Genomic DNA, 25,295 nt, shown 5'->3' on the forward strand with positions numbered 1-25,295 from the left:
ATCCATTGATATGGTGGTATTGAAATTGTAATCAATTCCTACATGTTTTAATAATTAGAGTTATTTTCTTTGTTTTCCTCTGAAGGTCTGCAATTTCCTGTTATACTCTTTTCTTACACTGTAATCTGCTTCTCAAAACCCTTAAACCATACATAAAACCCGATTAAGGTGGACAATTGATTTATTAGTGGAATAAACTAATGGAGCAGATAGTGATCAGATGTGATGTCTTCAGCAGCTTGTGCAACTGTAAAATCAGTTTTATTTCTGACCTTAATGTGACCCAGGACCAGGGATCATTAACAGACTTCTTGTTAATCCACTATATCATGCTTAAAGATCATTTCCATTCTCATTCTAGAGAAAAACTCTAGGAAGAACAATTAACTTTTTTCTTTTTTTATAAATTATTATGAGTTATGATATATCTATATTTATTTATTAATTTATTTAAAGAAAGAATTGTTTATTGTATTGTTAATTGTAGTGTTTATATTAGTTATTCTTTGCACTGAACTAATCATTAAACATGCCAAAGCAGACAGAGGAGGGAACAGCATTCACACGTACTCATCACGTAGTGAGGAAGACTACTCTGTATGACATGGATGTCGACCCCACACGGAAATATGCTGTCATTGGATGTCAGGATCGAAGCATCAGGTTGGTTTTCTTGTTTATTTGCAGTATTATTGTTATTAAAAGTAGTAGGAGTAGTAGTAGTCATATTATTATTATTAATATTATCCTGTCATTTTGTGTATCTGCTACAGTTGAGCCTGTCCTTCAGGAAAATACAGGCTATTATTTGCTAATGCACTGGTATCAATGTGAACATGTGTTTTTGTATCTATATATATGTCAATGTGTTTTAATTTCTGTATTTTCACAGTGACTCATTTATGAGGATATGACTGTATAGACGGGTGTTATATAAAATATAGAGTCCTTAGCCATCTTCAAGAAATGACTAAAAGCACATCTGTTCCATCTTTGTTTGAACCTCTAACTCTAGCACTTTCTATTCTATTTTAATTATACTTTATCTATTTATCTTCTTTTTTCTAAAAAAAACAAAAAAACACTAGCTTTCTATTTTTTGTGTTCTGTCTACTTGTTTTTCATTTTGTTTTTCTTGTGTGTGTGTGTGTGTGTGTGTGTGTGTGTGTGTGTGTGTGTGTGTGTGTGTGTGTGTGTGGTATATATATATATATATATATATATATATATATATATATATAATATATATATATATATATATATATATATATATGTATGTGTGTGTGTGTATAAACCTTGCTATGTGTACTGCGTTAGGCTAACCGAGACTTGTGCACTTACATATTGTTGCTCTTTTGTTAGTATTGATTGCTTCTATTGTTCTCATTTGTAAGTCGCTATGGATAAAAGTGTCTGCTAAATGACTAAATGTACTTATATATGTGTGTATATATATATATATATATATATATATATATATATATATATATATATATATATATGCACACACACACACACACACACACACATATATATATATATATATATATATATATATATATATATATATATATATATATATATATATATATATATATACACACCCACATATATATATATATATATATATATATATATATATATATATATATATATATATATATATATATATATATTTATTTATTTATTTATATATGGACCTCATCTGACAGGCGTTACAGTCATTTGTAACGAGGCTCACAGCGTTAGCAGATTACCACTCAAGTATTTGTACAGTTGGATGGAATTAGAGGCTTGACTGGTTAATCCAGTCACATTTAGCATGTTGGAGACTGCACACACACACACACACACATACTGAGTCAGCCTGTCTGTAGTGTCTGAAACACCTGACCAATCAAAATCATTAGACAATCTGATTGTCTCATGTGATTACTTGGTAAATGTCACAAAAATGTAGAGGTCATATTTTAAGTCTAAAGGGAAAACTAAAATTATCTTTTGCATATTAGAATATGAAGCCTTAATGAAGTGTAATTTCCATTCAGTGGAGTGCACAGACCTCCGGAGGGGCAGGGGGAAAGTGCCATTATGAGGGCACAGTCGCGGGCTTGGAGGTGCTGGTGGTGTCCCCCTCAGTAGAAATAGTGGTCCAGGGGGTCGGACTGAATGGGGACTTTAGAGTCGGCGATTAAAGGCACAGGGGCTCGATAATGTATACATTTATAGTTTAAATAGTATACATTTTATTTTGTACATTATAGTTATAAGTAATTTTTAAATAAGGTAATATTTTTTATTTATATTATTATTATTATTATTTTTTTTTTTTTTTATTAAATAACCCAGACATGTTCTTGGGAGTTTTGTGAGATTCTCCCTCCTGCTGACTTGGTCATTTTTAAGTTTTGCTCTTTATTTTTCAGTTTTGGCACTCTTTTCCTCATTGTGTTTTGTAAGTCTCACTGTGCTGTGACTGTCCCACACGAAAGGGCAACATTAGGAAGGAACCAGCACAGTGCATGACTTGAAATCTTTATTCTGCACTGTGGGCAGGAAAAATGCCAGGAATGTCGTGTATAATACAGCTGGCCATTTACTGCCTTTGTGTCATTCTCACTGGAAGTGGCGTCTTTTCTATGCTCTTAATGCAGTAGCAATGAATGATCTTAAAAGAAGGCAGCCTGACATAACAAATATATCAATAGAGTCAATAGTTAGTGTTGTAGGCCTCTGTACTGGAGCTCATTCTGGGGTTTCAATGGCTCTAATGGCCACAGACTCCTTTTTTTTCTCTCTTTCTCTCTCTCGTGTAAGTCATGTAAAGCCTGAGGGGTTCATTGGCAGTGCGTTGTTTAACCTGCTGTAAGGCAATGGCAGTTGAAGGCATGACTCCATAGCGCCTCCAGGTGGCTGAAAAAAGAAGGGGGCAAACTGCATAATTCTACAGTGCTTTTGCCAAGTCGAAAAGGAAGATTTTAATGGTGAACTTATACACTTTTAGATATTTTTTTATTCCTAGGCCACTTATAATGCTAGCCAAGGTTTTCTGAGCCAAACCAGTCATTTTTTAAAGTTTGGGGTTGGTAAGATTTTTAAATGTCTTTGAAATAAGTTTGTTATGCACACCAAGGCTGCATTTATGTGATTAAAAATACAGTAAAAACAGTAATATTATGAAATATTATTACAATTTATGGATTTTTGTTTTTATTTTTATTTTCTTTTAAGTTTTTTTTTGTTATTTTGATGGGATTTATGAATTTTCACCATCATAACTCCAGGCTTCAGTGTCACATGATCCCTCAGAAATCATTCTAATATGCCCATTAACTGCTCAAGAAACATTTCTTATTAATATCAATGTTGACAAAAGTTGAAATTGTAAAATATAATTTTTTTTTTTTTTTTTTTTTTTTTTTTTTTTTGCAGGATCTTTAACATCTGCAATGGCAAACAAAAGAAAGTCTACAAGGGCTCCCAAGGGGAGGACGGGACCCTTATCAAGGTAGGCAGACCTTAAATGAAAAGCTTAGGTATTAAATTAGTTCAGATACTACTTTTTAGCTCAGTCATATGGTTATTGATCTGTCTGAATGTGTTTATTAGGTTCAGATGGATCCCTCTGGTCTCTATGTGGCCACAAGCTGCTCAGACAAAAACATAAGCATCTTTGACTTCTACACTGGAGAATGTGTGGCCACCATGTTTGGCCATTCTGGTAAGATGAGCTGTGCATGTGAGGTTATGCTTATACCTTATTTTATAATACCTTATTTTAAAGAAAACCTTTTTCTTTTTTTATCTCAAGTCAAGTCTAAGCATTGTGTTTGTTGGCCTTTTAGAGATTGTAACAGGACTGAAGTTTACTAATGACTGTAAAAATCTTATATCTGTGTCGGGAGACAGGTAAGTCTTCTGATGAAGAATCCACTTTTGATCATTGATTCATCATATTACAATGTTAACTTTGCCTGCTGTTGTGTGTTCAGCTGTATCTTTGTGTGGCGGCTCTGTCCTGAGTTGACCATCAAAATGAGACAACGGCTTTCAGAACTGAAACAGAACAGCAGACCTGTTCAGAAGACCCCTCCAAATAAACAACACACACTTAGGTATAAAGCCAACCACTCATTTGTTGCTTTTGCAATTACATAACTTGAAATGGTGGTTTCATAATGTTTTCTGGATTTGTATCAGCACAAGGAAAAAAATGCACATTGGCACCATGTCGTCAGACAGCGACAAAGACATGGAGGAAGATGAGATGTTCCCTCACATATCATCAGGCAGCAGTGGTGGCGAGGAGACAGGTAATGCATCCGACATTCTCCAGCAGTCTTACTAAACTGGTTTGGCTTGTTATGTATATACTATATCCGGCTTTTTTGGGTTATGTTGTGTGATCTTATTGGGCGAGACTTCTTCCAAATGTTTATGTTAAGCTTTGTGAGCTTCTAATATTAGTGTTTTGTTTCTATTGCAAGGATCGTCTGAAGAAAAGCGCAATACTCTCAATTCACACATGAAGAAGGTCAGGAAGTTTGCATGATTTTAGCTTTCATTCTTTCATTTTGTTGGTTCTTTTTAACATTCTGTCTCTTATCAGCAATCAAACAGTTGTGAACTTGAGGGCTCAGGTCCACGGCCAAGACGGCGTTGGTCCAGGCGACTGGGAAGTATGGATCTGAAGGTGAAGTCCATGCTGGACCTGAGGCAGCTGGAGTCTTTCGCAATGCCTTTCTTCCCCAGCAGAACCCAAGATGTTCATAAAGACCTTCCACCACATAGAAACAAAGAACTAGGCAGCACCATCAGTCTGCAGACTATTGCTGCATGGGTAAACTTTATATGAAAATAAGACATACTGTATATACACTTCTAACTTTAATAACTAATGTGATCAGATATAGTCTCATGGAGCTAGACTTTTCACTATACCAGCATAAATCTGCCTCACTTTGCAGCTTAAATCGACAAACCACAGTTAATTTTTTAGATGAAATTTGAAATGTATGATGCAACAATAATAAACCTGCATGCAGCGAAATGGAAACTCATTAGAATAATACTGCAGTGTCTACAACTGGTCTTATATATAATACATAAAAATCTGAATCAGATGAGATTGAGACCTCTTGAAATCAGTGCCTTTTTTTGTGTGCTAATGACCTGTTTGGCTGTTTTGTCTTATTTTGATTTGTACATCTTCTCTGTAGGTACCTGAAGAGAACGAAGCAGGAGGACAAACACGTCCTCTTTACATCCAGCTGTCCCCTCAAACCCCAGAGACAGAGGTGCTGTATCCTGAGGGATGTGAAGAAGACCAAATCAGTCTTTCTGGCAGGTCAGTAAAACAAATCTCACTAACATAATTTTATTAACACTGTTTGTGTAAATATTCAGTATACACTGATTATTTCTGGTAGCCTAACATTTCTGATCATTTCACACAAACTGTCTTTAAAAGGATACTCCACTCAAAAACAGAAATTCTGTCATCATTTACTCACCCACACTTGGTTCCAAACCTGTGAGTTTCTTTCTTCTGTGGAACCCAAAGATACTTTGAAGAAAGTTGGGAACCATTGGAAAACATTTGTCAAAATATCTTTATTATGTTTCTCAGAAGAAAAAAAGTAATTCAAGTTTGGAACAACATGAGTGTTAGTAAATGATGAGAGAAAATAGATTTTTTGGGATGGAGCATCCCTTTAATTGTGCAGTTAGAATTCATAAAATGATCTAAAGCACCATTTTGAGATGATTTTCAAATACCTGTCTGTTCTCTTCTCTTTGTTTATGCATAGTGAGTATCAAGTGAAAAAGCCGCCCCATGGAGTAAGATGTGCTAAAGTGAACTCTTTTCCTGAGAAGCAGAGTCCAGACAGCGCCTGCTCTATGGAGTATTCCAGCAGTCATCTCTCCAGCCCTGAACACCCTGGAGAAGGTATTAAAAAACTAAACAGACTCACACTTAACAGACTCCCATAATAATTTCACTAATTGCAATGGGTCCCCTTGATGAGATAAAAGAGTTTATATTTCTGTGTGTTTGCAGAAGACTCCGAGCCAACCGAGCTACTGAGTGTAGATGGAAACTCATCAGAACTGGATATGGAAGATCTTGATGAGGAAGAGGAGAACAGCCTGAGGAAGAATGAGGTTCAGACTCCTGTACCTCAGACCCCAGACAAGGAGGTGTTTCTCAAGAGGCACTTTGCAAACCTGTCAGACCTCAACAACACTGGTAGGGCATTTGTACTGTACACGTTCACAATTTTCTTAACAAATTTTTCTTTAATGTAAGCTCTCAGACTCTTTTTCTTTGGCAGCAAGTCCACCCGAAGTAACTCCAAATATCTCTGACAGCATGTCATCAAAGTTCCTCTCTCAGAACTCCCCTAGCAGGTAAGAAACAGTCGCCCTTTGACCAAATCCCGTCTAACCGTGACTTCTATTCCCAGTGACATTTAGACTTCTGAGGAGAAGACATAACCATGCTATGCCCTTTCTTTACAAGACTGCAATCCCATTCCCCTCAAACAAAAGCAGTGACATTAAAACCACCAGTGGAGCTGTACGGCCACTTATCTCGGAGGTGCGGCCCCTGATGGAGAATAAGAGTCCAAGCAAACAGCAGGAATCCCATGACACCGAGAGGACAACAGGTCAGCGTTTAATCCAGAAGAAACGCACACCCGTCATGGATTCCCGCAGGCTGATCAGCCCTGTCGCTAAAGCTGCCGCAAGTCACCACAGTACTGCAGGCATGAGGAAAGCTCAGTCCATCCACAACATCTCCTCAGAAGGTAAATCATCCATGAGCTTGTGCTACTGAATATGGTGATATGGAGTATTTCACATTATGTTATGCATTATTTGCTCCACGGGGCCTGTCTTGTTTTCTCACATTAAGCATCTGTTCCATCCCTCTTCTGATCAGCTGACATGGTCCAGACATCCAGTCATCCTTCTAAGGAAGTCCACCCACAGCCCCAGACCCCAGACCACCCACAGATGCAAAGACCACGGCGTTCCCTTCCCATCGTCCCACTCACCAGCCCTACAACAACCCTGCCAAGGGACATCACCACACCTACCAAGTCCAGATCCCGTTCCTATATGAGTCCTACCACTAGCTCCATGGCCAAGATGTCTCGCTCTGTTTCCATGGGTGACAACTTGAATGTGGTAGAACTAGAAGACACAGGATCTTCAGACTTTCACAGGGGCTCAAGTTCTAACTCTTCTGACCCTCAGAGCACCTCCCAAAGCAAGCCCACCAGTCCTGTTGCCCAGGTCTCATCCCCTAATACTTCGGCATCCCCATTTCCAGGCCCCTATGCAGCAGTCATATCCTCACTAAATGCTGGCTCAACTGGAAACTCTTCCCCTAGAGGTCTGCAGGTCAAACTGACTGGCGGTGCTCGACCACTGCTCCATATAGATATTCCCAGTCCTCTTCCAGATAAACCTTTGATATCTTCCCTCTCGCCATGCAGCAAGACCCCCAAACTTTCACAAAAGGTAAAGGAGCCCTCAAGTAGAACTCCAACAACTCCCTCTTCAAATCCTGAAGCAGTTCACCTGCCCAACAGCATTGTGCAGCCGGTCACAGCTGTTTGTTTGAACACATCTGAAACCCCAGACCAGATTGAGCTTAGTATGGTTCTTGTTCCCAGCCAGCCCAAGAACTTAACAGAAGGTGAACTCCACTCTCATACAGAGCCAAGAAAAGAGGATACCTCCGAGGCTGAGTGCCCTCCCATGAGCCAGTGCAGTCTAAGTGTGCTTCAGTCTTCCTCAGGATCTCAAGTCTCAGGTTTGCTAGGACATCAGTCTTCCCTCGTTGCATCTTCTGTTCTGCTACGGCTTGGGCTGTCTAAACACTTCTTTACCAAAGGGCTCTGGCCTCTCTCATCCTCTACCTCCACCATCACATCTTTCATCTCTTCTTCACCCTCTCCACCCATTAACTATTACCACCTGCAGGGTGAGGCATGCTCTTACTAACACTTGCTGTAACATCCATCCTCTAATCCAGTGGTACTCAACCAGTTAAGGGGCCATTTATTTGACATATGTATTTTCTCACTAAAACGTTCTATATTAATCCAAATAAATGCATGATCCTCAAAGCATTAACATGATTTACACTAGTAGAAGCTTTTTGGATCAACATCATTTGTCGGAAAATTCCTACCAACCAATTATTGTCCTCTGATTTTAGATTTCTAGCCAGGAACAACATGATATCAACTGATCATTTCTAGGGTAGGATTGGGTTAAGGCAAGGGTGTCCAATCTCCTAGCGGCCCGCTGTCCTGCAGGGTTTAGCTCCGTCACACCTGCCTGGAGTTTTCTAGTTTGGAAAGGTGCCCTCCAAAAGCAGGATTGGACCTGGAACAACATTCATACCAAACAATCATTAACCTCTGGTCTTTAGGATACGTTGCTGCAGCAGTATTCTTATGATTAATCATTTCCCTCTGATTTTAATATTAGCGTTAGGGTTGTTCTTGGTTAATTGGAATGTTGTTCCAGGAACAACGAATGGTGTTAATCCATGTTATTCTGTAAATCTTTTGTGCTGAGTACCACTGGACTAAATCATTTTCCATGCCTTATAGTTGTCAGATTTACTTTTCATTGTATGCTCAGTCACAATTGTATGTTTTTGTTGCTCAGCTCATTTTAAGACACAGTATGACTCTAACAGAGGTTGATTTCTCCTCCGCAGACACATCTCTCAGTATGGATTCTTGTAGGCTGGTTGCCAATGAATTGCAGAGCAGTTTTAAAAGAGCCTCCCACCTCTACAAAATGGTAGGTTATCATTTGGCCACATACACATGTAATTGTAGAGTAGGCTGTGCTACAGCCCACATGTCTGCCTAAAATGTTTTGTGCAGGCGACTTGAATCTAACTTTGCATATGTGTGTGCTTTCTTGTAGCTAAGCAACTCCACTGACTCCAGTGAAGAGCAGCAAGAAATGGCACGTGTGCTGGCCGAAGCATTTGAGGCGATGAGAGACGAGCTAAACTGCCTGCCACCATGCACTCCTTCAAGATCTCCCAGCACTTGCACTGTGCGCACATTAGCTAACAGTGATGCAACATTAGGTGGCGACAGGACACTAGCCCTATTAGAGCAGTACTCCAAATTGCTGCTCAGCGCAGTGGAAAAGAGGATGGACAACAAAATCTGATTTCTATGTGTGCTGTGGCTGCAACAGGATACCAAGCCATGAGACTGCACAGCAGACTGTTTAAGATAGCGAGGAGCTTTTTATAAAGAAAAATGCCACTATCCTACCTCCCTATTTAGCATGCTACTATGGCAGAAACACACTTTTCACACCTCTTTGCATAATTCTGTGCCCTGCTACTAAAACGTATCCAGATAGTTTCGCCCAGGGTAACTTTCGAATGACCCAAACGGCATCAGGGAGAGTAATTGGTTACATGTTTTTTGTTGACTGCATGGTACAACAAAATAGATTCATTGGTTATTGTCTTAAAAGACAAATAAGCAATTTTATATGTATACAATATTCTGTCATGTGTAAAAACAAACTATTGTTGAGAGGAATCTCCAGCTAGCGTCATTTATTTGAACGTGTTTAATATTTTAAAAAAATTCCGATGCTCTCTTACGAAGGGACCGGTATCCCTGGAAGTCAACAAGGCAGATTTGTCTCACTTTTAACTTTTATTATGGAATGATTTTTATACTGTATTTTGTGTTGTGCTGATACTCTTAAGTTGAATTGGGACATTGGGGTGCATATTTATTCTGTGATAGGTCAATGAGTCGCACAGAGGTTCTCCAACTTTGTTTGTTGAATTATGTCATGTCCTGATGACCAGCAGAGTCAGTTGGGTTCCAGAGAAAAAAATTGGGGGATTTTGAAGGAAGATTTTGTATTGTTTTATTTGCAGGACTTTTTTGTACTTGAATGGTAACTGTCTCATGGATACGGGTGCCTTAATCTTGACCAGCAATTTGCTTGAAGGAATGAATCCGGCATTTGTAATTCAAGCAGGTTATATATCAAAATGATCAGTGATATTTGGATGTTGTCCACCTCTAATAGATTAATTCTAGGTTACATATGGTTACAGAAACAAAACTGCCATAAAAAACTGAACTGAATTTATCATTCTGGTGATACTGATGAAGTTGCAATAGCCAAGTAGATAAAGTTTGTTTAACTTTTGTGAACAAATTATGAGAACGGTTTACAGATTTTACAGAACTTAAACAGGGTTTTGAAAATTCCTTTATCCTGAAATGTATTTTTACAGTGTTTTCCAATTATGACTTCTTAAAGGTATGTTTTATTGTTATGTGATGTGCTCTGTTATTTTCCCAAGAGCTAAAAAAAAAAAAGTTACTCTGCAATCCAGTCTTTCCCACAATCCCTTGCTAGCTACATTGAGGTGTTGCCTCTCTGACCTCTGCTTGAAACAACTCTTCTTTTCTGTAGTAATATTGATTATGTACAGTAAGGCACTTTTTTGTCATTAAGCTTGATTCGAAATGATGGGATATTATGTTAAGTGTACTGTAACTTCTTATATAGATGGACCTGCACCTATTTTATAGTGTCCAGCTCTTCTATTGATACAAATCCAAGCTAAAGCCAGGTGCACACTGTACGATTTTAGGATGTTAAAAGATTGTTTTTATTGACAGGCCAAATTAACAGTCTTTGATTGCTTAACATGACATGCTTTTTGTGAATGAAAATGTTAGAACATCACACGATTGATAATCTAAACACCTAGTTAATGCCATCAGTGGCGACCAAAGATTTATATCATACAGCCATAAAATACAGTTGATGTCACAGTCGCATTGGCCTTTTATCCAGCATCTCACTGGTGTCATATTGTAGGATCTGACTTTTTTTTTTTTTTTTTAATTGCACAGTGTACACCCAGCTTAAGTCAACACTGCAACTAGTTCAGCTTCAACTTGCCTGTTGTCTGAGATGCACAAATTGTATTTATTGACTTGATGAGGTCCCACCTCTTGTCACATTCTCTCAAACTGTTCTTACAAATTTATTAACGATGAAAGATGCAAAATGTGCAATTGCAATAACAGTTACCCCTGTTCACCAATGGCAGATTGCACTGGCACTGGCAGTCTTGTAGTGAAATAGATTTATTTACATCCATTTTAGTATGCAGCAAAAGCTCTTATTTGTCATCTCTTAAGCAAGACTGAAAACGCATGAGATAAAAATGATAATTAACGTTAAGCCCAAACAGACTTGATTTAGTTAGCTAGTGGGCCTCGGTGATGTAGCAGAAATGAAAACCGTACAGTAAGACTGCATCAGTAACAAAAGTACTGTGTGAGAATCGGCATGAATACACTTCACATGCATGAAGAAAGGCAGAATTTAAGGTGGGCTTGCTTCCTGAACTAGAATGCATGGTTATACGCTTGACTTGCTCCTCAATAACAATCATGCAAACCTTCCGCTTTCAGCGTTATCTCTTTGTGGTGACCAGCTCTGCTTTCATCTAACCTATGGTCAATTGATCAAGATGCATTTAGCATTATGGACCAGTGCTTTCTAAGACTGTTTCTTTTGGAAACTTGTGACTTTGTCTTACCTTTTGCTCCAAACTGAAGTCAAGTGTTTCTATTCTCTGTGTTTATACAATCCGTCACCTAAAATCTCTTTCTCAGAGAAGTCAATCAAATAAAACTGTATTTATTACATGTTAAACTGTATTGTTTATTGCAGTATTTATTCTAGATCACCAAAAATGTACATGCACATCTCAGCAGCGTTTGTCAAGGACTCCACGAGCTGGAAGTAATTGTACTTGATATCGCATTCCATGTTATACCAGAAATTCACTGCCAAGACAAAAAAGAGCAGTTTCATTCATGATTGGTTTCATTATAGAACGTAAGTAGAGTGCAGAATAGAATTTGAAAGCCAAGTTGGTATTGTTTGCTATCGTATTGGCGGTCAAATCACCAACCAGCTATGCAGCCATGAGGCTGTTGAACATGTTGGAACCACAGGGAGGGCAGGTACAACATCTCTCCAGCTTTCACAGTGCAGGGCGGAGGTTTAGTCAGCCTGTAGGAGGGATATCACTCGTATTCTGGATTCAGGAGGTCTAAAGGGATCCATGGAACCTGCAAAACATGTGAGATGTGGAAAAACTTTATAACACATAATTATGAAATTATTATAAAAAATATAAATATATATAATGTTTATACATTTTATAATACCACTTTGGTTGTATCTTCCTCATCCGCTATTTCAAAGAGCTTCTTCTTTCTGTCTGTATGTCGAAGGCTGGTAGAGCTCAACGAGGAGGAAATAAAACACAGTGCCAATACATAGTCCTGAGGCCATGTTCTTGTTAAAAAACATTCAGTGTTCAAGCTAAGCAAGACAAATGAAACAGCTGGATAAAGAAAGTGCTCCTTACCATACGGTATGAAAGGTCTATCCATCGGCAGAAGCAAAATAAACTCTTTCTGTCCAGAGATCACACAGTATAGGTTCCCATAATGATTTTTATGCACTACAGAGAAATAATGCTGTTTGCTCACAAAATTGCTTACATAAATTAGTGTTTAAAGGGGTGCTATTATGCTTTTTCACTTTTTTTTTTTTTTTTTTTTTTTTTTACTTTAGTTAGTCTGTAATGTTGCTGTTTGAGCATAAAAAAGATCTGCAAAGTTACAAAGCTCAAAGTCCAATTCAAAAGGAGATATTTTATTAACAGAAATCACTTTTCAAAAACTACAACGAACGACTCGTTTGGACTACAACGCATATTTTCCGGGATTTGTGATATAACAAAGATCAACAAATGGGACGAGACCTGGTTGAGCTGCACTAGAGAAGCCAACGAGTGTTATTACTATGTCTAGACAAAGCTGGCCAATCACTGAAGGCATTATGAATGATGCAGGGCTTGTTGGGACCAATCCAGTCACGATAAAACTGAAATGGAGATAAGGGCCCATCCAGGTACCACTGCATCATTAAAATAAGCTCTGAGGAAGAGAAGACTGATGTCACTGATATGCTTATGTTTTGGTTATGCCTAAAAACAAACAAACAAAAAACCTTATAGTAACATTGTTTTCGTAACAATCCAATTTTCATGAAATATATATATATATATATATAATTATTTTAATTTTGAGGTTAAGATATCACCCATACAATTATTTACCGAGATTCACTATTTATTTTTTACGTTTAAGGATATATATTGATAAATATTTAATGATAATCAATTTACCATAAAATACTATATTGCATGTACATTATCTATATTGTATTTCTTATCATATTTGTGCAGAGAGAAAGTGGGCTCCAAAGTCATCAGTGTGTCAGTGTCACTCCAAACAGATATGCAGATGCGGTGAACGGGAATCACTTTGTGATGCCAGAGGAGCGTCAGATGACCTTTAGCTCTCTGCTGGATAATATAGGGAAGGTGAAGAGCAGTTGTGCGTTTTACGTTCAGAAGCAATGCTCAAATTTGACTGAGGAGTTACTGGAGCTGACAGGAGACGTACACACTGGGTATGTCCACTGTCCACATAATTTACATTCATTTTCTACATGGATGTGCCTTTGATTGGAGAAGGGCAGAAAAATGTGAAATATGGATTTTTTTAAAATTGAGGAAAACAGCCTGATGCTGTAAATTTCTGGCTTGGGAAGGAAAGCGCTGTCACATCAAGTGAGTTTGTCTTCACCTGTTCGTTACCGTAAAATATTGTAAACTTTAAACTAGTGGTTCTCAACCAGGAGACCAAAACAAGCATTAAAATGAGCTAAAACAAATAAAAATATTCAGGGGAAAAAATCTTGACCAAGGGCGCATCAGTTAATCACAAGCAAAACTATGGGTGCTCCAGAGAGAGAACAAATTGTCATTTTGTTTTTGACAACTAAAAGTATTTTTTAAATCCACCCCCTCAACAGATGTTTTATTTTTTCAGAATTTCCACAAAAATCTTATAAATGAGGTATAAATCTTATACTGTATATGATATAGGCTAATTTTAAATGTTTAAATTCTAGACACGGAAAAGTCATGGAAATTAATAAAATCGTAAAATGCCATGGTTATTTTAATAATGATTATACATCTTTCTAGTTAGGCCAAGCTCAATAATATGTTATTGGGTAGAAATTGTGAGTAAAAAATATTTTCAAAAAATCCTTAATCCAGTAAATCATGAAAGACTAGAAAAGTCATGGAAATTCATTGGTTGAACAGAAGGAACCTTAAAGAACAAGCTTGAAGAAAATCTTGTAGTCAGGCCTTTGAGGATGGTTAGGGACAGTAGGGGGAGTAAGGGAGTCAGAAATGTTGAAAACCACTACTACCACTTGAGGCCAATTAGGTTTTTTTTGTAAATCTGTTTTCTTCCAATGGACTTTAAGGAGCATGGATGAGGAGGCAGCTCTTTGACCAGACTATTGCTGTAAATTGTAAAATAAATAGCTGAAATGATAAAAGTCTTTGTTAGCTGAAAACATAATATTATTGACATGCATTCAAGTCTGCATGTTCTTATAACAAAAATTAATAAGAAAATCAACATATAGGCCCAGAACTTTATTTCAAATGTTGCTACACTCTTAAAAACAAAGAATTTCAATTCCACAAAATGGTCTTTATAATGGAAAAAGGTTTGATTATGTAAAGGTTAGATTATTAAATTGTGCTTCTCACTAAGAAGAAATGGTTCTTTTAAGAACTGTTCACTGAAAGGTTCTGTAGGGAACCAAAAAATGCTTCTATGAAATCACTACGAATATTTATTTTTAAGAGTGTAAAAGGCTGTAAAATGCTTGAACTCCTCGATTTAACTAAACCAGAAATCTGCAGTAAGTTAGTTACCTTTGAATAGAATCCTTTGCACTTCTTTAAGTATACAGTGACTACTTTTGAACCACCAGCCATTGCATCCTAAATGTTTTGTGAGTAATGCACCTGTTTACAGTGTAAGTCTATATTTCCAAACCTGTTTTTGATCTTACACAGGAATATTGTGTCAACAGTGAATCTTGCTTGCCCTCTGGATCTCAAATCCATTGCACTTCAAGCTCGAAATGCTGAATACAACCCAAAGGTGCTTTCTTACTGTAGTTTATAAATACAACACTGTATAAAATTGTTAAATCATAGACAATGCACACATTTAAATAGCTTTATTTAAAGGAATAGTTCTTGTAAATTGTCATTGTTTACTCTGTATGCCATTGACATAAGGATGAGTAAAAGTAAATGACAAAATTAAAATTTTTGGGTGAATTTTTTCATCTCAATTTTTCAGTCTTTTCAGTACCATAACTCCAAACTTTGCCTATGCATAGCATTTTGCTGCAGTTATAATGAGGATCAGTGAACCAAGAACTACTGCCCTCATATTCAGCTCTGGAAAAATGGTCTGCACTGGACCCAAGAGGTATACATAAGATATATTCAGAACTCCAACCATAATGCATTACAGTAACACAACTGTAAAAAAGATAAACTTAGCTCAGAAATAGTCTTACATGTGTCTTTTACCCTATATTTGCCTTTTCCTTTGTTAATCTTTCCAAGCAGTGAGGAGCAATCTAGAAACTTGGTTTCCCTGCCAAATTCCTTGACTTCAAAATCCAAAACGTGGTTGGAAGTTGTGACGCCTGCTTTCCTATACACTTAGAAGGCCTGGTCCTCATCACCAGCAGTTCAGCAGGTCTGGGCAGGCGTCTGTCTGTCATAAATGACTTTGATGGTTACTGGCCCACAACATAAGTGACCTTGTAACATCTGTCTTAAACCATTTTACCCCTCCAGCTATGAGCCAGAGTTGTTTTGTGGATTGATATATCGCATGGTGAAGCCACGTATTGTGCTGCTGATTTTTGTGTCTGGAAAAGTTGTGCTCACAGGTATAGCTGGTACAGTCTTATTCACTAGTCTAATCTCATATAGTCCAATCTTAAAGGAATAGTTCACCCAAAAATGAAAATTAGCTGAAAATTTACTCGCCCGCAGGCCATACAAGAGTTTGTTTCTTCATCTGTACAGATTTTGAAAAAATTAGCATTCCATCACTTGCACACCAATGGATCCTCTGCAGTGAATGGGTGCCGTCAGAATGAGAGTCCAAACGGCTGATAAAAACATCACAATAATCCACAAGTAATCCACATGACTCCAGTCCATTAATTAACATCTTGTGAAGTGAAAAGATGCATGTTTGTGGGGGAACTATTCCAAGTCCAATCTTAAAAAAATATTTGCCAGCCATGCATTAAAATTTTTTTAAAAACCCGTTCTCTTCATGTTATTATGATTTTAAGGTGAGAAAGAACGGTCTGAGATCTATGAAGCTTTTGAAAATATTAACCCCATCCTCAAAGGGTTCAGGAAGCAGTAGAAATGCTGCACTTACGCTTATATGAGCTACGTCTGAATATTTGTCTAGAACAATGCACCTCATATCCATATACAGTATGAGTGATCCTTAAAGGTTTGAATGCAATAATTTAATCAAAAGTTTTGTTATTGCACTTTGTTTAATGTCTTTACGTTTACTTTATGTATTGTCTAAATTAGCGAGGGTTGCTGAAATAACAGAGCATTCCATAGCGTACTGTGGAAAGTAAATGTTTTGTTAAAATATTCAGCTTTGCCTTATGTGGGCTCTCACATGCAGACATGTCCACTTAGGTTACAACTATGTTTTGTCCCTTTTGTACATGTTGAACTGCTACTTGCTGATGCCGGTAAATAAATGTTGAAGAATGAAGACTTCTCTTTTGCAGAACCAGTGAAACGAAATGAAGCTTTACTCCCTTTATACATGCGTCTTGTGAAATGTACTCCAATAATCTTTATTTACAACAGAAATATATATATATATACAGTATACAGTACAGACCAAAAGTTTGGAAACATTACTATTTTTAATGTTTTTGAAAGAAGTCTCTTCTGCTCATCAAACCTGCATTTATTTGATCAAAAATATACAGAAAAAAACAGTAATATTGTGAAATATTATTACAACTTAAAATAATAGTTTTCTATTTGAATATACTTTAAAAAAAATAATTTATTCCTGTGATGCAAAGCTGAATTTTCAGCATCATTACTCCAGCCTTCAGTGTCACATGTAACATGCAGTCTATCACATGATCATTTAGAAGTCATTCTAATATTCTGATTTATTATGAGTGTTGGAAACAGTTCTGCTGTCTAATATATTTGATGAATAAAAGGTTAAAAATAACTGCATTTATTCAAAATAAAAATAAAAATTCTAATAATATATATTATAATAATATATTTTCTTTACTATCACTTTTTATCAATTTAACACATCCTTGCTGAATAAAAGTATTGATTTTATTTAAAAAAAAGAAAGAAAAAAAAAATTACTGACCCCAAATTACTGACCAGTAGTGTATATTGTTATTACAAAATATTTACTTATTTATATTTTTACTTTTTATTCATCAAAGTATCCTAAACAAGTATCACATGTTCTGAAAAAATATTAAGCAGCAGAACTGTTTCCAACTTTGATAATGAATCATCATATTAGAATGATTTCTAAAGGATCATGTGATAACGATCCTAAAAATTCAGCTTTGCATCACAGAAATAAATGATCATTTAAAGTATAATAAATTTAAAAACAATTATTTTAAATTGTAATAATATATCACAATATTACATTTTTTTCTGTATTTTTGATCAAATAAATGCAGGCTTGATGAGCAGAAGAAACTTCTTTCAAAAACATTAAAAATAGTAATGTTTCCAAACTTTTGACCTGTACTGTATATATTCTGAAAACTTACACGAAACGAATGGGACCCATACTATTTTGATTTTCCAATGGTAACATATATTATATTTTAGTTCCAAGTATGGTTACCATGGTAATTTTTTTGTAAGAGACGCCACCGCCACACACGTGACAAACATACACAAACAACACACGACACACTGTGCAGAGGACAGCCAGCCATTACACTCAGCTGGGCATGGAGACCTTAGGACCAGAACTACTGGTTATATATTAATATTTCCAACTACAGATCATGTTTATCTAATAGAGACCGTTTTTAAGAGGCGTCTATTATTTATAGAGCCTGTATAATCATGGCTTGTTCCTTATCAGGCGAACCCCGGGCTTTGGGGCCTGGTGAAGAGCATCCAGAGTCTGGATCAGAGGCCCTAGTGTCCGTTCGACCCCAGCCGCCTCAGCAGCACCTTCCACCGGCGTGCGTGAGCGCTGCTGCCGCGGTCATGGTGGAGGCTCTGGATGATGCAGAGGGGCTCTTTGTAGCCGTGGAGAGATGCCCGCTTTGCAACACGGCCAGACGCAGACTGACCTGCGCCCGCTGCATTCAGAACGGCGATTTCGTGTTTTTTGACGGGAGAAATCCGGAGAGGTGTGTTTTAATCGCTTTTTAACTGCATGCTAACACAGCTCACTCTAGCATGCTTTCAGTATTATCGAGCTGTTTCGCATCTATTTATTTTATTTAAGCACGCGTTCCCCTCTGATTTGAAGTGTTTTCGGAGTTTAAATGCGTTTTGTTAAGACACTACATCGTATTTTGTTAATGTATGGCCCCATCATGCTAATTGCTAACTTTGTAAACAAACTATCAGACAACAAAGAGATTCGAGTTTCTTCGGTCTCGTCCATCTCCTGTCAGATGTCAGTGACGTAGTTATTTAAATAGCCTTTAAATCCTTAAACAAAAGTGTTGTCATGGCTTACGTAAGTTTTGTGAAGAAACTCTATGGCAGTATTTATTAATCCAATGTATTAGCTTTAGCAGTGTCATGTTGCCAAATGTGACTTTCATTATTAACTATTATATATATATATATGTGTGTGTGTATGTGAGAGTATACTATTTTTATATCTATGTATCTATTTATATAGATGGATAGATAGCAATTGTGTATTACTTACTGTATTGCTATTCTGTCATCAGGTATTCAGAAAAGCTTGAAAGACTTCAAAAGCTCAAAAATGAGAAGGAGAATCTTCAACAGAGGTATTATATCAGCATTGAGCGATGCATAATTCAACATTGTTCAGATGACACCCAGTCTGAATTCTCCTTTTGTTTCAGAGTCATCAACGCCATGGACAAGAAGGTCCAGGCAGACCAGCTTGTAAGTATTTTTGTGCATGTTTTGTTTTAAGTGCTTGAATTTGATGACAATGTGTAAAAATATATAAGCCTGTTTTTAAGATAGTTGAGTTCTCATAATCATGGTTGTGCATCTTGTTCAACACAGAGGTGGAAAATCATGTCATGCAAGATGAAAATCCAGCAACTCAAAGAGGCCATCTGCACCGGCAATGAAGAAGTGAAGAGTGGTGAGTATTACAGCAAAAAAGCTCCCATGAGAAAAAAGTGTGTAAGCATTCATTAATCACATTGAGGTACTCTGTGAGTGCTTTTTTGATTGTACTTTCAGTAGGACAAAAAATAAAAATAGCAACCTTTTGTTTGATGTTATGGCTGTTTCTTTTCCTTCACCTTAGGCAGGGAGCTGTTATTGCGTTCCCAAGACGAAGAGCAGCGACTGCAGCGCAGGGCCAGCCGACACCAGGAAAAGAGGGACAAAATTAAGCGTCATAACCAGCGTCTGGGCGAGCTACTGGAGAAGAGATCCAAAGAGTTGCAGGGGAGGCTGGAGGTCCTGGCTGAAGTGCGGAGAGAGCACATCCTGGAGCTCACCACTCACATCTTCAACGTCCAGGAGGAGAAGCAGGGCAGCAGGTCAGAGCAGATAAGATGAGCAGAAACATATTCTAATGAACATTAAAAATCATGCACATTAACACACTACACAGTGCTCTAGCTTCGGATGAATATTTTAACTGAGCTTTTTGCAATGCATTCTGGATTTTGTGCAAAAACATGTTAACTTGTAAGACAGCATAATTTTGCTGCTTGCTTTGTAGAACAACTTTAATGTGAGGATTGATAGAACCTAAAATGTGTGCATATTTCCTGTACAGTCTTGTGATTTCAATCACCATTGAAACACCTGCAAAATAATACACTACTGTTTAAATGTTTTTATTTTTGAAAGAAATTAATACTTTTATTCATCAAGGACATGTTAAATTGATGAAAAGTGACAGTAAAGACAATTTAAAAAATTAAAATAATGCATAAAAAAAAACAGTTTTCAACATTAATAATAAGAAATGTTTCTTCAACACAAAGTCAGTATATTAGAATGATTTCTGAAGGATCATGTGACACTGAAGTTGGGAGTAATGATGCTGAAAATTCAGCTTTGCATCACAGAAATAAATTACATGTATAATATATTCAAATATATTAATTTAAATGTTTCATAAATAAAATGTATTCAGTGATATTAATTGTTATACATTCAAATAGAAAAGAGTTACCTTTGGTGAGCCTAAGAGACGCTTTCCAAAAAAAGTTAGTAAATCCTAGTGACCCCAAACATTTAAAGATATTGGCTATTTCTTTTGACCTGGTATGCTCACCATAACCATACTGAATAAATGCTTATGAATGTGCTCTTTGATTGTGACACTTCACACTCATTTGCTCCAGGGACACTCTTTGTGTAATTACTTACTTTCACTTGGCATTGACAAATGATCATCAACTAATCTTGTTTAGCTGATTTTTGAAAATGATGTTTAAAGCATAATACATCATCTTAAGTGTTTCTGCCTTGCAGGGACCCAGCAGAGGCTGAAAATGACCTTGCTCTGACCTCCAGCACTGTCAGTGAACTCGCAGAGGCGAGGCGAATCACCTACAGCTCAGGCCGCTGGATCTGGGACGATCAGAATGGAGAGACGAGCATCAGTATCACTGGTCCACATGTCACACTTCCCAGTAATGGAGACTGCTCAGCATACTACAGCTGGGTGGAGGAGAAGAGTGGAAATCAGGGGCCAGGTACAGATAGTAATAATGCTGGTTATTACTCTACATCTCAAGCATTAAATCCAAAGCCAAATTTAAAAACCTTTTGTTTTTCAACTTGTAACTCGCTATGAAAATAACCAAAGAAGCTGGAATGGCATTAAAACACCAACCAACCAGCCAACCATTGTTATTTTTCAGTGCAGTTATAGTTTACTAAATACAGTATTGTTCAAAATAATAGCAGTACAATGTGACTAACCAGAATAATCCAGGTTTTTAGTATTTTTTTTATTGCTACATGGTAAACAAGTTACCAGTAGGTGCAGTAGATTCTCAGAAAACAAACAAGACCCAGCATTCATGATATGCACGCTCTTAAGGCTGTGCAATTGGGCAATTAGTGGAAAGGGGTGTGTTCAAAAAAATAGCAGTGTGGCATTCAATCACTGAGGTCATCAATTTTGTGAAAAAAACAGGTGTGAATCAGGTGGCCCCTATTTAAGGATGAAGCCAGCACTTGTTGAACATGCATTTGAAAGCCTGGAGGAAAATGGGTTGTTCAAGACATTGTTCAGAAGAACAGCATACTTTGATTAAAAAGTTGATTGGGAGAGGGAAAACCTATAAAGAGGTGCAAAAAAATGATAGGCTGTTCAGCTAAAATGATCTCCAATGCCTTAAAATGGAGAGCAAAACCAGAGAGACGTGGAAGAAAACAGAAGACAACCATCAAAATGGATCGAAGAATAACCAGAATGGCAAAGGCTCAGCCAATGATCAGCTCCAGGATGATCAAAGACAGTCTGGAGTTACCTGTAAGTACTGTGACAGTTAGAAGACGTCTGTGTGAAGCTAATCTATTTTCAAGAATCCCCCGCAAAGTCCCTCTGTTAAAAAAAGGCATGTGCAGAAGAGGTTACAATTTGCCAAAGAACACATCAACTGGCCTAAAGAGAAATGGAGGAACATTTTGTGGACTGATGAGAGTAAAATTGTTCTTTTTGGGTCCAAGGGCCACAGACAGGTTTGTGAGACGACCCCCAAACTCCGAATTCAAGCCACAGTACACAGTGAAGACAGTGAAGCATGGTGGTGCAAGCATCATGATATGGGCATGTTTCTCCTACTATGGTGTTGGGCCTATTTATCGCATACCAGGGATCATGGATCAGTTTGCATATGTCAAAATACTTGAAGAGGTCATGTTGCCCTATGCCGAAGAGGACATGCCCTTGAAATGGTTGTTTCAACAAGACAATGACCCCAAACACACTAGTAAACTCGTGGTTCCAAACCAACAAAATTAATGTTATGGAGTGGCCAGCCCAGCCCCCCGGACCTTAATCCAATCGAGAACTTGTGGGGTGATGTCAAAAATGCTGTTTCTGAAGCAAAACCAAGAAATGTAAATGAATTGTGGAATGTTGTTAAAGAATCATGGAGTGGAATAACAGCTAAGAGGTGCCACAAGTTGGTTGACTCCATGCCACACAGATGTGAAGCAGTTTTTAAAAAAAACTGTGGTCATACAACTAAATATTAGTTTAGTGATTCACGGGATTGCTAAATCCTAGAAACAAAAATGTTTTGTACAAAATAGTTTTGAGTTTGTACAGTCAACGGCAGACACTGCTATTTTTTTTTACACACCCCTTTCCACTAATTGCACAATTGCACAGCCTTAAGAGCTTGCACATCATGAATGCTGAGTCTTGTTTGTTTTTCTGAGAATCTTCTGCACCTACTGGTAACTTGTTTGCCACGTAGCAATAAAAAATATACTAAAAACCTGGATTATTCTGGTTAGTCACATTGTACTGCTATTATTTTGAACAATACTGTATGTCATGCAATACATTCAGTTTTAATGCTTCAGTTCATCTTTAAAGGAAATAAAATATTTAACCAATTCATTTGACATGAAAATCATGTATTTTCTTGTGTAGAGTTGGACCACATCAACCCGGCACACACCATCAGCGCCGCCCTCTGCTATGCTACACAGCTCGTCAATATCCTGTCTCATATTCTGGATGTCAGCCTTCCGAAAAAATTGTGCAACAGGTTACAGCTGCAAGTTTATTGTCTATTATGGTTTTCATTTATAGTCTGATTTGAATTTTTGTATTTTCTTTTTTTATTTTAGTTAATGTCTTAGTAATTTTGCTGGTTTTTACTATTTTTTTTAAATGTCTTTATAGTTTTTATTATTTTTAAGTTTTAGTTTATTTTTGTAGATCAAGTAACTAAATGAGAATGATAAATGTTGCCCTGACAACTAGTCATATTTTATTAGAATATAAAAATAAATGTGTCCTATGTTCTGTTTTGTCTTTTCTACAGTGAGTTCTGTGGAGATAATCTGACCCGCTACCGATTCACCCGTGCCGTAAACAAACTAAACACCAACATCCTGCACCTCTGCTTCTCACAGGTAAATTCTTCTCAAAACTGAGACCACTCTGATCTGAGAATTCATATTATGATCATACCTCATGTTTATGCTGGATTTTTAGCATGTCGACAGCGAGCAGCTTCATCCGCACCACACTTTGAGGAATATCATGTTTCTTGTGTCAACAGCAAACAAGAAACTTGGCAGGTGAGAAATGACATTGTCCTGTTTTTTTGTGAAAACAATTTACTTTTATATTGTCCATGATGTATGTTATAGTCCATTATTCATGATCCAGTCAAATTCCAATAGATAAAACCAAAGCCTCGTCCTAATTATTTGCTGCTGAATTTTATTTATTTATATATTTATTTTTATTACTGTTCAATAAATTTGTGGTCAGTATGATATATTTTTTTTAAAGAAATTAATAATTTTTTCAAAAAATACATTAAATTGATCAAAAGTGAAAGTACAGAATTATAATCTCATCTAAATTGTTCTTTTGAACTTTTTATTCATCAAAGAATACTGCAAAAAAAAAAAGGTTTGACAAAAATATTAAGCAGCACAACCAATTTTTACCATTAGAAATGTTTCTTAAGCAGCAAATCAGCATTTTAGAATGATTTCTTTTTTTTTAATGATCATGTGACAGTGAAGACTGGTGTAATGATGCTGAAAAATCTAAATTAAAATGACATTTTAAAATATATTCAAGTAGAAAAGTTATTTTAAATTGTAATAACATTTCAGAATATTACTGTTTTTACTGTATTTTTGATCAAATAAATGCTGCTTTGGTGAGTGTAAGAGACCCCCAAACCTTTGGTCAGTGTCATATGATGAAAAACTAATGTTTAGAAAACTTTTCCACTCTTGTTCACTGTATAGAACCGGGCCATTTGAGGTAAGCGCTGACTTGGAAGACTCTATGGAGTTTGTGGAACCAGAGGCGGCTGGCCCGGCGGAGGAGAGCGGAGACGAGGCAGTGACGGATGAAGAAACAGACTTGGGCACAGACTGGGAGACGGTTCCAAGCCCTCGCTTCTGTGACATCCCCTCCCAGCCAATGGATCTGTCCCAGAGCGGCATGCAGGCATCCCAGCCAGTTGGCAATGCAGGGGGCATGATCTCCTCTGCAGCTGCCTCCGTCACGTCCTGGTTCCGCGCCTACACCGGGCAGCGCTGAGATCTGGTGGATGTGGGGGTGGTTAAACCAGTTTGACCTATGCAAACACCCCATTACTGTCATCCTCACTTATGTCAGCTTGGCTATTGGGAGAAATAAAGGGAATTTTTCATTCTAACTGCTCATACTAAAGTGTGTGGTAGAAACCTGAGCGAAGGATGTATTCAGAACAACTCTTGTGTGGGTTTATTGCAGAATGGAATGGTGAACTACTTTTACATTTCTTATGTTTTGTAGCTCATGTTATACTGTAGACGCCAGTCAACTTTATTCAGTGTACAATGCCAAATATTTTTGTTTGCTCATCGGTGCAGAAATTGTACATTTGAAGCATAGTTTGGACAAACTTGACTGCACTTTTAGAGTTTGATTGACTGGTTGCACCTTCTCACCAGCTCTTCAAAGAACCTTACTGTATTCATTTTGCTGGACTTGTCTGAGAGAATGGCAAATATAATTAGATTTTAACTTTACAAGAGGAATTGTATTTTATGAACAAATAATTGTATTATTTTTCTTTGAATTTCCTCAACCACTGCAGATTGCATTGGGCAGAAAAATCCTGCTTTGTTATCCAGTGGGGGAGGCTGGCTGTCTCTTGCTCTTAGGATTTATTTGTTTATTACCCTCTTTAGTTGTTGAAAAAAAAAACATTTACTAAGTTTCATTGTAGAAATGTTTTTATTTTAATTAGCCAACCTCTTCAATTATTAAACTAAATACCTTTCTGAAAAGTAACAGGAA

General features: G+C 37.1%; 2 protein-coding genes and 1 pseudogene across 3 annotated transcripts in view; all 3 read left to right on the forward strand.

Annotated features, from left to right (window-relative positions):
- The window catches only part of LOC109079080 (mitogen-activated protein kinase-binding protein 1-like), a 45,821-nt gene extending 34,070 nt beyond the window's left edge, over positions 1–11,751 (forward strand). Inside the window, 16 exon segments of the mRNA XM_042773604.1 lie at positions 542–663; positions 3,433–3,508; positions 3,610–3,721; positions 3,846–3,909; positions 3,993–4,115; positions 4,201–4,313; positions 4,488–4,534; positions 4,610–4,840; positions 5,220–5,347; positions 5,811–5,950; positions 6,065–6,250; positions 6,336–6,421; positions 6,524–6,812; positions 6,947–7,825; positions 8,744–8,829; positions 8,959–11,751. Of these exon segments, the coding sequence (XP_042629538.1) occupies positions 542–663; positions 3,433–3,508; positions 3,610–3,721; positions 3,846–3,909; positions 3,993–4,115; positions 4,201–4,313; positions 4,488–4,534; positions 4,610–4,840; positions 5,220–5,347; positions 5,811–5,950; positions 6,065–6,250; positions 6,336–6,421; positions 6,524–6,812; positions 6,947–7,825; positions 8,744–8,829; positions 8,959–9,213 (2,937 nt within the window). The 3' untranslated portion in view covers positions 9,214–11,751.
- A 275-nt stretch (positions 11,752–12,026) lies between these two features.
- Positions 12,027–16,448, forward strand: LOC122148104 (annotated as a pseudogene).
- Positions 16,449–17,971: 1,523 nt separating this feature from the next.
- Positions 17,972–25,024, forward strand: LOC109099641 (beclin 1-associated autophagy-related key regulator-like). 2 transcript variants are annotated; one of them, XM_019113164.2, is made up of 11 exons: positions 17,972–18,087; positions 18,198–18,471; positions 19,027–19,089; positions 19,168–19,210; positions 19,337–19,418; positions 19,587–19,824; positions 20,771–20,994; positions 22,911–23,028; positions 23,308–23,398; positions 23,481–23,566; positions 24,254–25,024. In XM_019113164.2, exons 2-11 carry the CDS (start codon positions 18,326–18,328, stop codon positions 24,549–24,551), a joined length of 1,389 nt encoding a protein of 462 aa, XP_018968709.1. In that variant the 5' UTR covers positions 17,972–18,087; positions 18,198–18,325; the 3' UTR covers positions 24,552–25,024. The 2 variants fall into 2 exon arrangements, with proteins under 2 accessions (XP_018968709.1, XP_018968708.1); XM_019113163.2 differs by having other exon boundaries at positions 17,996–18,471.
- The last annotated feature ends 271 nt before the right edge of the window (positions 25,025–25,295 follow it).

The sequence above is a fragment of the Cyprinus carpio genome, chromosome A17 (assembly GCF_018340385.1).
Source record: "Cyprinus carpio isolate SPL01 chromosome A17, ASM1834038v1, whole genome shotgun sequence".
NCBI classification, from domain to species: Eukaryota; Metazoa; Chordata; class Actinopteri; order Cypriniformes; family Cyprinidae; genus Cyprinus; species Cyprinus carpio.